The sequence below is a fragment of the Oncorhynchus kisutch genome, linkage group LG29 (genome assembly GCF_002021735.2).
Source record: "Oncorhynchus kisutch isolate 150728-3 linkage group LG29, Okis_V2, whole genome shotgun sequence".
Lineage (NCBI taxonomy): Eukaryota > Metazoa > Chordata > Actinopteri > Salmoniformes > Salmonidae > Oncorhynchus > Oncorhynchus kisutch.
This window is the reverse complement of record NC_034202.2, coordinates 22,647,491-22,659,374: the sequence shown is the minus strand read 5'-3', so window position 1 is coordinate 22,659,374 and position 11,884 is coordinate 22,647,491. Positions and strand designations below refer to the sequence as shown.

The window sequence follows — 11,884 nt, the reverse complement described above, 5'->3', positions numbered from 1 at the left end:
ACTAGAGAAATAGTATGGCGTTAGGTACTTATAACAATTAAAACACATTTTCATAACCTAGTACCAAATGGTGCCTGTTGTGGGGGCTTGTTTAAATGAATCCCAAAGAAAAAAAGTTATTCATACTGTAGGTTATTACTGGATAATTACCATGTACATTCTAAGTTAATACCTGGTCATGTGCGGTCTTGGATGAAGACCATTTCCTGATGATGTTGGTTGGAAATTAACCTATAGAGGCAGAGATGACAGACACCAACACATAAAGCAGATGAGTAGGAATGAGAGTAACTGGACTGGACACTTCTGTTCTGGAACAAAAAGAAAATGCATGTACACATGTTTTACAAATACGCAAAAGTAGTTTAATGAATAAATAGCATCATAAACAACAACAATGAAAAGTCGGATTCATAGAGATGGGACTGTGACCCTGGAATAAGAGAAGGAACGTCTTCCTATGTACCTGAGGAAAAGATTGAGGGACGGTTTCCCAGACACATATTAAGCCTAGTCTTGAACTAAAAACCTCCATCGAAAATCTCCATTGAAAATGTTTCCTAGTCCAGGACTAAGATTAATCTGTGTCCAGGAAAAAGGCCTTGAGGGTATAAGCGGGTAAGGAAAACCTGATTCTAGGCAGACATCTTAATTTATCAAGTCGATATCCATGGCCCTACCGTCACATGCAACCAAGCGCCATCAAGGAGCTTGTCTTATTGGTTACCTTCAAGTAGGATATGCATACATACAGTGGTTTGTGCTGTAATGTAGACGCCTAAAGATGCCAAACTGGGATATATTTTCACAGTGATCTGAGGTATCTAGTGACCAATAGCAGTGTCATTTTATGAAACAATAAATATTTAAGCACATCAAATATTTAATACATCATATTCAAATATGACTAGATAGCAAGTCATTTAAAGGCAAGAGCCATGTATTTACACTACCTACTGTGGAAAGGAAAGACTTCATATTCCCACTCAATCTTTCCTATAGTAGTAAACAACCATGCTAATAAATAGTTCCTCAATTTGTGATTAAAGCTATAGTGGCCATAATAGAAGCCAAATGGGCTTTTTAAATGGAATTTCTCAGAGGAAACTCCAGTTTCAGTATACTTCAGGTAAATCTTCCATAGAAATCTGTGATTAAACTTAAAGTGTCACTATGGAAGACTGTGCAAAGGGTTTAAGAAGTTCAAATAATGCATACGTTAAAAAACAACCTGTTAAAAAGAAAATAATCAGAAAAACCTTTCTCTAGGGATTTTTATGTTAACTAGAAGAGGAGAATAGGTGATTGTACTGTGTTAGGATCGCAATGTTAAGCAGTCTGAACTTCTGCTCATTGAACATATTTTCTGGTTCTGAACTGTTACAAACCATTCGCTGATCCGGAACATTCCCCAGTGGTTATTTTGCAGTAATGTGAACAGGGTCAAAGCTTGTTCCCATTGATGAGCAGGAAGGGCATATCATTTGCATCACACATCAATTATAACATACAGACTCTCACTTTCCCTGGTCACACACAGACAGAAATAGCTTAACCGTGTTACATTCTTGTCACACTTTTCCAAATATCACAGCTAGCCAAAGAACGATTTATCTTGGTCGGGTCAAGTGTGAGACGCTGGGCATAAACTCCCACAAGGAAAAATGGGTAAATGGGTTATTGACTTGATGTTGTGCAACTGTACATACCCCGAGAAGGCATGTTTTAGGCAGACAAACATTAAAACAACATTAGGAAACGTATCTGGTCTCTTTTTTGGCTCCTGGCTGGATTCCACCAGCTTGGTCCAGTGAAGCAATAGGGATTCAAAACATGAACAGGGAAGGCGCCAGCACTGCTGTCTAATTAAGTCTGTTACAGGCCATGTGTGGTGTGGTCCTGGTTTTCATTCTAGCCCGAAACTAAGCCATTTTGGGCCACACATTCAAACCTCTACCTCTAGTGGTCTGAGAAACCCCTTTAGGAGTCTCCACTTCCACCCACCTCCCCCTGAGTAATTTCAGGCAACACGTCTCCTACCCCCTCCTCTTCGTCAGACTGTCCCACTCCCTGCTCCCTGGGGGTAAGGGGCTCTGTGTCACTGTCATCCCACTCCACCACAGCTGTGTAGTCCCTCTGGGTGGAGGTGGGGTCCCCCAGGGTGCTCAGGCTGATCACACCGGCCAGGCAGGAGAAGAGCAGGCCCAGCATGGTGATGTAGAAGCTCTCCCCTGGGTAAGGCTTCATCCCCGCCACCCCTCCCTGGCTCCTGGAGCCAGACCCAGGCCAGGTCCAGCCCCCCACCCATTCCCACAGTGGCCCAAGCTTGCCCTCCTGAAGGTTGCAGTGGATGATGTACAGGCAGGCCCCACACATTCCCAGAACAGACAGGAGGAGAACCACTGGGGAGAGAGGAAGGAAGAAAATAGAGAGAGTGGGTAAGAGAGAGAGAGAGAGAATGACATACTAATTAATCCCAGAGAGAACTGCAGAGAGTGATGTAAGCTAACATGGCTCAGCAAACATGGCTCGTCATTCTATGAGAGTTCATATTTTGAGAGACCTGTGAGAGTGCATTCTTCTTCAAGTGATGACAGTATTGTGATAAGCCCTTAGTGAGTGAGAAAACAGAAAAAGACAGCAAAAGAGAGCAAGAGAGAAATAAATAAAAATGAGACAGAGAAGTTAGGTTACCTGTGGAGATGTGGAGTAACACCACCAGTCGAGGGTGGGACATCCCAGTCCCCAGAAAGTCCAATAGGAAGGAGGAGCTGGAGAGCAGGACAGCACTGTAGCACAGAGCCGCCAGGGCATAGAGCAGCCACACCCCCCAGCCATTTACACCACCCAGGGGACCTGCAGGGAGGGAACGCACACATGCCACTTTACTTTTTCCACATTTTGTACGATACAGCCTTATTCTAAAATGTATTAAATTGATCAGGGGGGGAAAAATCTACACACAATACCCCATAATGACAAAGCAAAATCAGGTTTGTAGAAATTATAGCAAATTTATTAGAAACACAACTGAAATATGACATACAGTAACAGTCAAAAGTTTGGACACAACTACTCATTCAAGGGTTTTTCTTTATTTGTACTATTTTCTCCATTGTAGAATAAGAGAGAAGACATCAAAACTACAAAATAACACATGGAATCATGTAGTAACCAAAAAGTGTTAAACAAATCAAAATATATTTTATATTCTTCAAAGTACCCACACTTTGCCTTGATGACAGCGTTGCACACTCTTGGCATTTTCACAACCAGCTTCACCTGGAATGCTTTTCCAACAGTCTTGAAGGAGTTCCCACATATGCTGAGCACCTGTTGGCTGCTTTTCTTTCACTCTGCGGTCCAACCCATCCCAAACCATCTCAATTGGGTTGAGGTCAGGTGATTGTGGAGGCCAGGTCATCTGATGCAACATTCCAGCCCTCTCCTTCTTGGTCAAATAGCCCTTATACAGCCTGGAGGTGTGTTGGGTCATTGTCCTGTTGAAAAACAAATGATAGTTCCACTAAGCGCAAACCAGATGGGATGGCGTATCACTGCAGAATGCTGTGGTAGCCATGCTGGTTAAGTGTGCCTTGAATTCTAAATAAATCACAGTGTCACCAGCAAAACACCCCTACACCATCACACCTCCTGCTGCATGCTTCACGGTGGGAACCACAGATGAAAAGATCCTCTGTTCACCTACTCTGCATCTCACAAAGACAAGGCGGTTGGAATGGAACCAAAAATCTCAAATTTGGTTCATCAGACCAAAGGACAGATTTCCACCGGTCTAAATGTTTATTTCTTGTGTTACTTGGCCCACGCAAGTATCTTCTTTTTATTGGTGTCCTTTAGTAGTGGGTTCTTTGCAGCAATTCGACCATGAAGGCCTGATTCACGCAGTCTCCTCTGAACAGTTGATGTTGAGATGTGTCTGTTACTTGAACTCCGTGAAGCATTTATTTGGGCTGTAATTTCTGAGGCTGGTAACTCTAATGAACTTATCGACTGCAGCAGAGGTAACTCTAGATCTTCCTTTCCTGTGGCAGTCCTCATGAGAGCCAGTTTAAAATCATAGTGCTTGATGGTTTTTGCAACTACACTTGAAGAAACGTTCAAATTTATTGACATTTTCTGGGATTGACTGACCTTCATGCCTTAAAATAATGATAAACTGTCATGTCTCTTTGCTTATTTGAGCTGTTCTTGCCATAATATGGACTTGGTCTTTTTCCAAATAGGGCTCTCTTCTGTATACCACCCCTACCTTCTCACAACACAACTGATTGGCTCAAACAAACACATTAAGAAGGAAAGAAATTCCACAACTTTTAACAAGGCACACCTGTTAATTGAAATTCATTCCAGGTGACTGACTCCCTCATGAATCTGGTTGAGATAATGCCAAGGGTGTGCAAAGCTGTCATCAAAACAAGGGGTGGCTACTTTCAAGAATCTCAAATATAAAATATATTTTGATTTATTTAACACCTTGTTTACTGCATGATTCCATATGTGTAATTTCATAGTTGATGTTTTCACTATTATTCTACAATGTAGAAAATAGTAAAAAATAAAGAAAAACCCTGGAATGAGTAGGTGTGTCCAAACTTTTGACTGGTACTGTAATTATTCAGACCGTTTACCCAGTACTTTGTTGAAGCACCTTTGGGAGCGATTACAGCCTCAAGTCTTCTTGGGTATGACACTACAAGCTTGGCACACCTGTATTTGGGGAGTTTCTCCCATTCTACTCTGCAGATCCTCTCAAGCTCTGTCAGGTTGGATGGGGAGCATTGCTGCACAGCAAGTTTCAGGTCTGTCCCGAGATGTTCGATCAGGTTCAAGTTCGGGCTCTGGCTGGGCCACTCAAGGACATTCAGAAAATTGTGCCGAAGCCACTCTTGCGTTGTCTTGGCTGTGTGCTTAGGGTCGTTGTCCTGTTGGAAGGTGAACCTTCACCCCAGTCGGAGTTCCTGAGTGCTCTGGAGCAGGTGGTTTTCATCAAAGATCTCTCTGGGGCGGTAGGGTAGCCTAGTGGTTAGAGCGTTGGACTAGTAACCGAAAGGTTGCAAGTTCATATCCCCGAGCTGACAAGGTACAAATCTGTCGTTCTGCCCCTGAACAGGCAGTTAACCCACTGTTCCTAGGCCGTCATTGAAAATAAGAATTTGTTCTTAACTGACTTGCCTAGTTAAATAAAGATAAAATAAAAATATTGCACCATTCATCTTTGCCTCGATCCTGACTAGTCTCCCAGTCCCTGCCGCTGAAAATTAAACCCACAGTATGATGCTGCCACCACCATGCTTCACCGTAGGGATGGTGCCAGGTTTCCTCCAGACATGACGCTTGGCATTCAGACCAAGTTACATCTTGGTTTCATCAGACCAAAGAATCTTGTTTCTCATGGTCTGAGAGTCTTTAGGTGCCTTTTGGCAAACTCCATGGGGCCTGTCATGTGTATTTTACTGAGGAGTGGCTTCCGTCTGGTCACTCTACCATAAAGGTCTGATTGTTGGAGTGCTGCAGAGATGGTTGTCCTTCTGGATGGTTCTCCCACCTCCAGAGGAACTCAATCTCTGTCAGAGTGACCATCGGGTTCTTGGTCACCTCCCTGATCAAGGCCCTTCTCCCCCGATTGCTCAGTTTGGCCGGGCAGACAGCTCTTGGAAGAGTCTTGGTGGTTCCAAACTTCTTCCATTTAAAGAATGGAGGCCACTGTGTTCTTGAAGACCTTCAATGCTGCAGAAATGTTTTGGTACCTTTCCCCAGATCTGTGCCTCGACACAATCCTGTCTCTGAGCTCTACAAACAATTCCTTCAACCTCATGGCTTGGTTTTTGCTCTGACATGCACGGTCAACTTCGAGACCTGATATAAACAGGTGTGTGCCTTTCCAAATCATGTCCAATCAATTGAATTTACCACAAGTGGACTCCAATCAAGTTTTAAAAACATCAAGGATGATCAATGGAAACAGGATGCACATGCACTCAATTTCGAGTCTCATAGCAAAGGGTCTGAATAGTTATAAGGTATTTCTATTTTATACATTTGCAAAAAAAAAAAAAAAATGTTTTCGCTTTGTCATTATGGGGTATTGTGTGTACATTTATTATTTTATCCATTTTAGAATAAGGTTGTAAATCAAGGGTTCTGAATACTTTCCCGATGGCCCTGTATAAACATTTACAGTACACCCACAGCTGCTCACAGACTAATGTGCTCAAGCAGGGAATACACACAATTACATATGGACAATGCAAACATAGAAGAATAGAATACAGACACATATTATCAGACATAGCATGAGCACATTTTAACAGTGTCAACATGACACTTGCCCCCCCAATCCATCCTTTCCCCAAAACACATGTAAATATTGGACTATATATATTGTCTTCCTGTATTATACTTATGCCAAAATGTTTATTATATGCTACTGATTTACTTTGTTTATATTATTTAATTTCTTATTGATGTTGCATTGTCGAGAAGGAACCTGCAAGCAAGCATGTCATTGGACGGTGTATACCATGTGTATTCCGTACATACGACCAATATTACTTGATAAGAATGAAAAGACAATCCTCAGTACAACACTTCTTCCACCTCCAGTCTTGCCCCTACCTGTGTCAGTGAGGTTCTGGGGAGCATGCAGTATGAAAGCCACACCATAGATGAGCTGTTTGCCTCCAGGGTCAGTGTTGTTCATGACTTGGATCCAGTTTGGGTCGGCGATGGATGTGCACAGTGACACCAGCGTAAAGCACTGGCACACCGCAGCCGGAGACATGCTCAGAGTCATGGCTGGAGGGGAGACACAATGGATTTACCAATAACAATTTTTTACAAATGATGCTGCTTTACAACAGAGAAAGGTTTTTCAACCTCAGAGACTATGCAACAGTTGCCAAATGCATAAATGTGATGTCAGCATTTAGGCTGGGTGTTGTACTAGTCTGGACTGGATTTTTTTTTTACTGTTTCAGACAAGCAATGTGTATGGTTATGTTAGATGTATAGTGAACAAAAATATTAAACACAACATGTAAAGTGTTCATCCCATATTTCATGAGCTGAATTTGTTTTTCACAGAAATGTTCCATACACACAAAAAGCTTATTTCTCTCCAATTTTGTGCACAACTTTGTTTACATCCCTGTTAGTGAGCATTTCTCCTTTGACAAAATAATCCATCCATCTGACAGGTGTGGCATGTTAACCTTGAGCTGGGGAGAAAAAAAATCCACAAAAATGTGCAGTTTTGTCACAAGTTTTGAAATAGCGTGCAACTGGCCTGCTGACTGCAGGTATGTCCACCAGAGCTGTTGCTAGAGAATTTAACATTCATTTCTTTCTCTACCATAAGCCACCTCCATCATCGTTTTAGAGAATTTGGCAGTACGTCCAACTGGCCTCACAACCGCAGACCACGTGTAACCACGCCAGCCCAGGTTCTCCACCTCCAGCTTCTACAACTGCGGGACTGTCTGAGACCAGCCACCAGGGCTGCTGATGAAATTGAGGAGTATTTGTGTTTGTAATAAAGGCCTTTTTGTGGGTTAAAAACTGATTCTGATTGGCTGGACCTGGCTCCCCAGTGAGTGGGCCCGGCTCCCAATTGGGTGGGCTCATGTCCTCCCAGGCCCACCCATGGCTGCGCACATGCCCAATCCATAGATTAGGGCCTAGTTCATTTATTTAAATTGACTGATTTCCTTATATGAACTGTAACTCAGTAAAATCTTAGAAATTGTTGCATTTATATTTTTGTTCAGTATAATAATATGATTCCAATGTAAATACAGTTTACACCTACAAAGTAAAGAGAGATTATGCACAGGTGCAGGTTGTAGGAACATTACTACTGTAAACCGAATGTAGGGATACCTAAAATGAGAGAGCTGTTCTAAGAACAGCAATATTTTCTCAGAATCAAATTAGCTGACATTGTTAGGTAATGCATATAGCATTTAACCCTTCCCTAACCAGCACCAAGCCTAGCCCAATACACTACAAAGTATGCTTGAGACTAAAATGTAGACTCGCTAACGTTACGTGCTATTCAGGGATAACCAAATAATACAAATAAAAACGTCATGCGAAACAACTGAATCGTCTATTGTTCAGTTTGTTGTCTGAAAAGCTAGCTATACATGATGGGTGTGTAAAATTAGGCATTTCGAAATGTCACATTTCCAACCCCTCTCGTGCCCTGAATGAACTCAGATAATAAATTATCAATCAAGTAACTAGATGGCTATTTAAAATGCACGGGCACAACAACAACTATACCCAAGCTACTTCTATGGCTAACGTTACTTACCGAGCTAAAAAAAAACAATGAAATCCACGAACATATAATTATTCATATATATCTCAATGACTGATAGGTGTGGCAAAAAATCTATCGTTTTTTAGTTGACGTAATCTCAATCCATTTCAACACGGGATTATCTCGTTTGTATTTAGCCAAAAATAATGGATATACTGACAAGATACATGTCTCTCCGCCCTAAAAATGGGAGTTCCCGCCTATCCTTTCTACGCTATGCAACTGCCCCATCACATGAATGAATATGCATGTCCATCTAGAGGCAACTCCAATAAAAAGTGTTTTTTTTCCCCCTCAAAATTGCCGGGATGTCACGTGTCCTACTTATATCTGTACACTCATAACAATTTAAGCATTACGAAACTTATATTCGATCAAATAAACCTCACGTAACATATAAGGCATTCATATTGTAGTTGACCAAATTCGACATTGTCATTGACCTACATACAAAACGACTTGCTAGGTGGGCGAAACAACGAAAAAAAACGCAACCTGCTGGGGGAGCAGATTTGCCGCCGAGTTGATCCTCTCGCTTCCTCTTCCTTCCTTTTTCTTCGATGAGGTTTAACGGCGGTTGGCATCCAATAAATGTTGCATTACCGCCTCCTCCCTTATACTTTGCTTGAAAAAAGCAATAAATAAACAAACACCCTACCTTCTAATTTTAACACTACACTCACAATTTCTTAAAAATAACACCACCCTACTCCACTATTTACATCTATTTAGTCCTACCTCAAACGACAAGCATCACAAACACTGTGAATCTTCCCCTTAAATTGGTCAACTTTTACATTTACTGCTACCCCAGTAATCACTCCTTTGGCACCCTTTTCTTGGGAGAAAACAATTTACCTTTCTTGTCCTCATTTGTTTAACACGGAGCGCCTTCTCCCTCTGACCAGCAGAAACACAAACAATTACCACAAGACCACTTCTGATTACCCTCACCAATTCCACAGCACCCAACACTGTTTTCACCCACAAATGGATCAGCTAAAAGGCAAGGGTCCACTTTTCCAAAAACTTCACTCCTGCTGTCACACACTCATCTTCATGCTGACCCTCGGTAAAAGCCTCGGCCTCCGAGAACTTCACCACACCCACCACCTCCTGTCTTCAGCTCACTCTGCTTACACTTTCTACCATTCTTCTTTAACAAACCATTTCCCTTTTCCCGCTATTTTTAACAGACTCAATCTCACCCTCTTCCTCCCTCTCTCTCTTAGACTTCCTCTGCTTCTCTTTTTCCCTCCATTCCTCCTCCATATTCCAGGTATATTTATCCTTATGATAATACTGCACTTCTCCTGACATACATCTTGTTCTTGCCTTCTCAAGGGACGGCATTTAACCGGCTGTCACAATCTCTGCACAATCAGCATGAACCTCTCGGGGTGTAGTGCTCAACAGTGCATACCACTTATAAAGCAGCTGCTTCGTCTTGATGTTCTTATTTTTCATAAGCTACCACTTTTCCATTTCAAACATCTCGCTTCCTTCTCTCTCTTCCTCTGGATTACCAGAAATTATAAAGGCCATTGCTATCCGGGGTGCTTGGGACGTCAATCTGAAGTCTGCATTGGCTGTGCAGCTTATTTGGTGATACGGCCTTTCCAGAAGTCAGGGCATTCATTCTTATTGCCTTCCCGGAGCAACTTTAAAAAACAATTTATGCTTGATCCAAAAATGTGGTTGGAGGCTCCATATGGAGTGTGTGACACAAATGTGGAGACCAGGAGTAATGCAGAGGCCAAATCGAACTCCATACCACATCTTAGTCCCCAGTGGCGATTTTAGCATGTAAATCTTGTTGGGGCAAACTCAACCCCCCAAAATTGGGATGCATGCCAGCAAAGCCTCTACACAACACAACACTAAATAATACATTCTTTGCACTATAATGGTGACAAACGGTGCCCACAAACTGTTAGGGCCTACATAAAGCTGTACCAATAGCAGAGCTTTCTTTTCAGCTACACTTGGCTCTCATCGGAGCCTTGTCTGTCAGCGAAACAGTTCATTCATCTTCATTTAGCAAAGCCTCTACACAACACAACACAACACAACACAATACATTCATTGCACTATAACGGTGACAAACGGTGCCCACAAACTGTTAGGGCCTACATAAAGCTGTACCAACAGCAGAGCTTTCTTTTCAGCTATACCTGGCTCTCAGCGGTACCTTGTCTGGCAGCGAAAAAGTTAATTCATCCTTATTTACTGTCTTTTAAAAAGACATGGCTGACTTGCTTAAACAAATGTGGTTTCTACGGACAATTGAGATGTACAAACTATTGCATAAGGGGACAACGAGCGGAAAAGAGGAAATCCTTAATTTTTTGTGGAAGGACCACCAACTGTTGCAGTCTGGTCCCATGGATAGTAGCCCAGCCTGTGAGTCAAGGTGATCAGAGGCAATTAAGCACAGCTGATGCTACTAATGACCTATTATTTTCCCCCTACAAGAGAGAGGAGGGAACCGGTAGTTGGGGAGAATGGAGAAAAAAAAGAATTATTGCTTCTCCAAAGGAGAGGACTTACCGGACGGAAGGGAGAAGAAGAGGACAAACTACCTCTTGGGAATAGCAACCACGGATCCGTACCACCACCCGAAGGGGGCTCTCCACGAACGGATAGTTAAGGCGGCGACACACCCATAATTTATGTTATAGTTCAAAGTTACTCACGTTGTGTTCCTTGTTCCTGTAAAGAAGAAGATTTGTGTTTTCCTTGTGAGATCATCCCTGATGGTGTGGGATTGTTTGAGAAGAAATAAATACCTAAGTAGAGAACGTAAGAACCTGCTCCCGACTCATTTATTCCACCTTTCCGGCTTTAGAGCAACCTCAAAGTACTTGGTCAGCTCACATTGGTGGAGAATGCTGAATTAGGTGGACGAGTTACACAAGGAAAAGTGAGGAAAATGAAAATGTACCGGTAGACACAGAGGAACCATTCAAGAAAGATGGATAATGCTCTACTACAACAGTTGATCATGGCACAGCAGACAACCATAGAACTCATGCAACAACATCTGAGCCGGCGAGAAGAACTGAGAGTGAATCCGAGAGCTGCTGCTCACGCCATCTTACCTCACCTCTCAAAGGATGATATTGAGGCTTTCATCATAACATTCAAAAGGACAGACACCTTGGAAGAGTGGCCCCCCACAGAATGGGCAAGAGCGTTAGCCCCTCTTTTGACCGGGATAGCCCAGGAAGTCTACTATGACCTGGACCCCCGCGAAGCTGCTGACTATGGGTGACTAAAAACCAAGATTCTGTCCCGGTACCAACTGACCGTCCGCGATAGAGCCGTAAAGTTCCATAAATGGACCTACATGGCAGACCAAGCTGTGCGAGCCCAGATCTTCGCACTCATACGACTAATGAAACAGTGTCTAATAATAGTGGGTGTCTCCATTGATACAGGAGACGGCTACTTTGTCTGGTGGCAGTGTTGCTGTGGTCACAATCTGCTCCTCCACTAACGTAACCTTAATTACGGAATCGAGAATGGCTACCACGT

The 11,884-nt window shown here is 42.6% G+C and overlaps 1 protein-coding gene across 1 annotated transcript; it reads right to left on the bottom strand.

Moving 5' to 3' along the window:
- Positions 1-342: 342 nt before the first annotated feature.
- Positions 343-8,629, bottom strand: LOC116358315 (uncharacterized). The gene is made up of 4 exons (XM_031809602.1): positions 8,339-8,629; positions 6,640-6,819; positions 2,695-2,856; positions 343-2,402 (listed from the first exon to the last, which is right to left on the bottom strand). The coding sequence occupies exons 2-4, from the start codon at positions 6,815-6,817 to the stop codon at positions 1,981-1,983; spliced, it is 762 nt and encodes a 253-aa protein (XP_031665462.1). The 5' UTR covers positions 6,818-6,819; positions 8,339-8,629; the 3' UTR covers positions 343-1,980.
- Positions 8,630-11,884: the final 3,255 nt, after the last annotated feature.

Coding starts and splice junctions, on each gene's coding strand:
- LOC116358315 (XM_031809602.1), bottom strand. CDS start 6,817: ATGACTCTGAGCATGTCTCCGGCTGCGGTGTGCCAGTGCTTTACGCTG. Junction 2,857..6,639: donor CCAGAACCTCACTGACACAG/GTAGGGGCAAGA, acceptor CCCTCCCTGCAG/GTCCCCTGGGTGGTGTAAAT. Junction 2,403..2,694: donor GTTACTCCACATCTCCACAG/GTAACCTAACTT, acceptor CTCTCTCCCCAG/TGGTTCTCCTCCTGTCTGTT.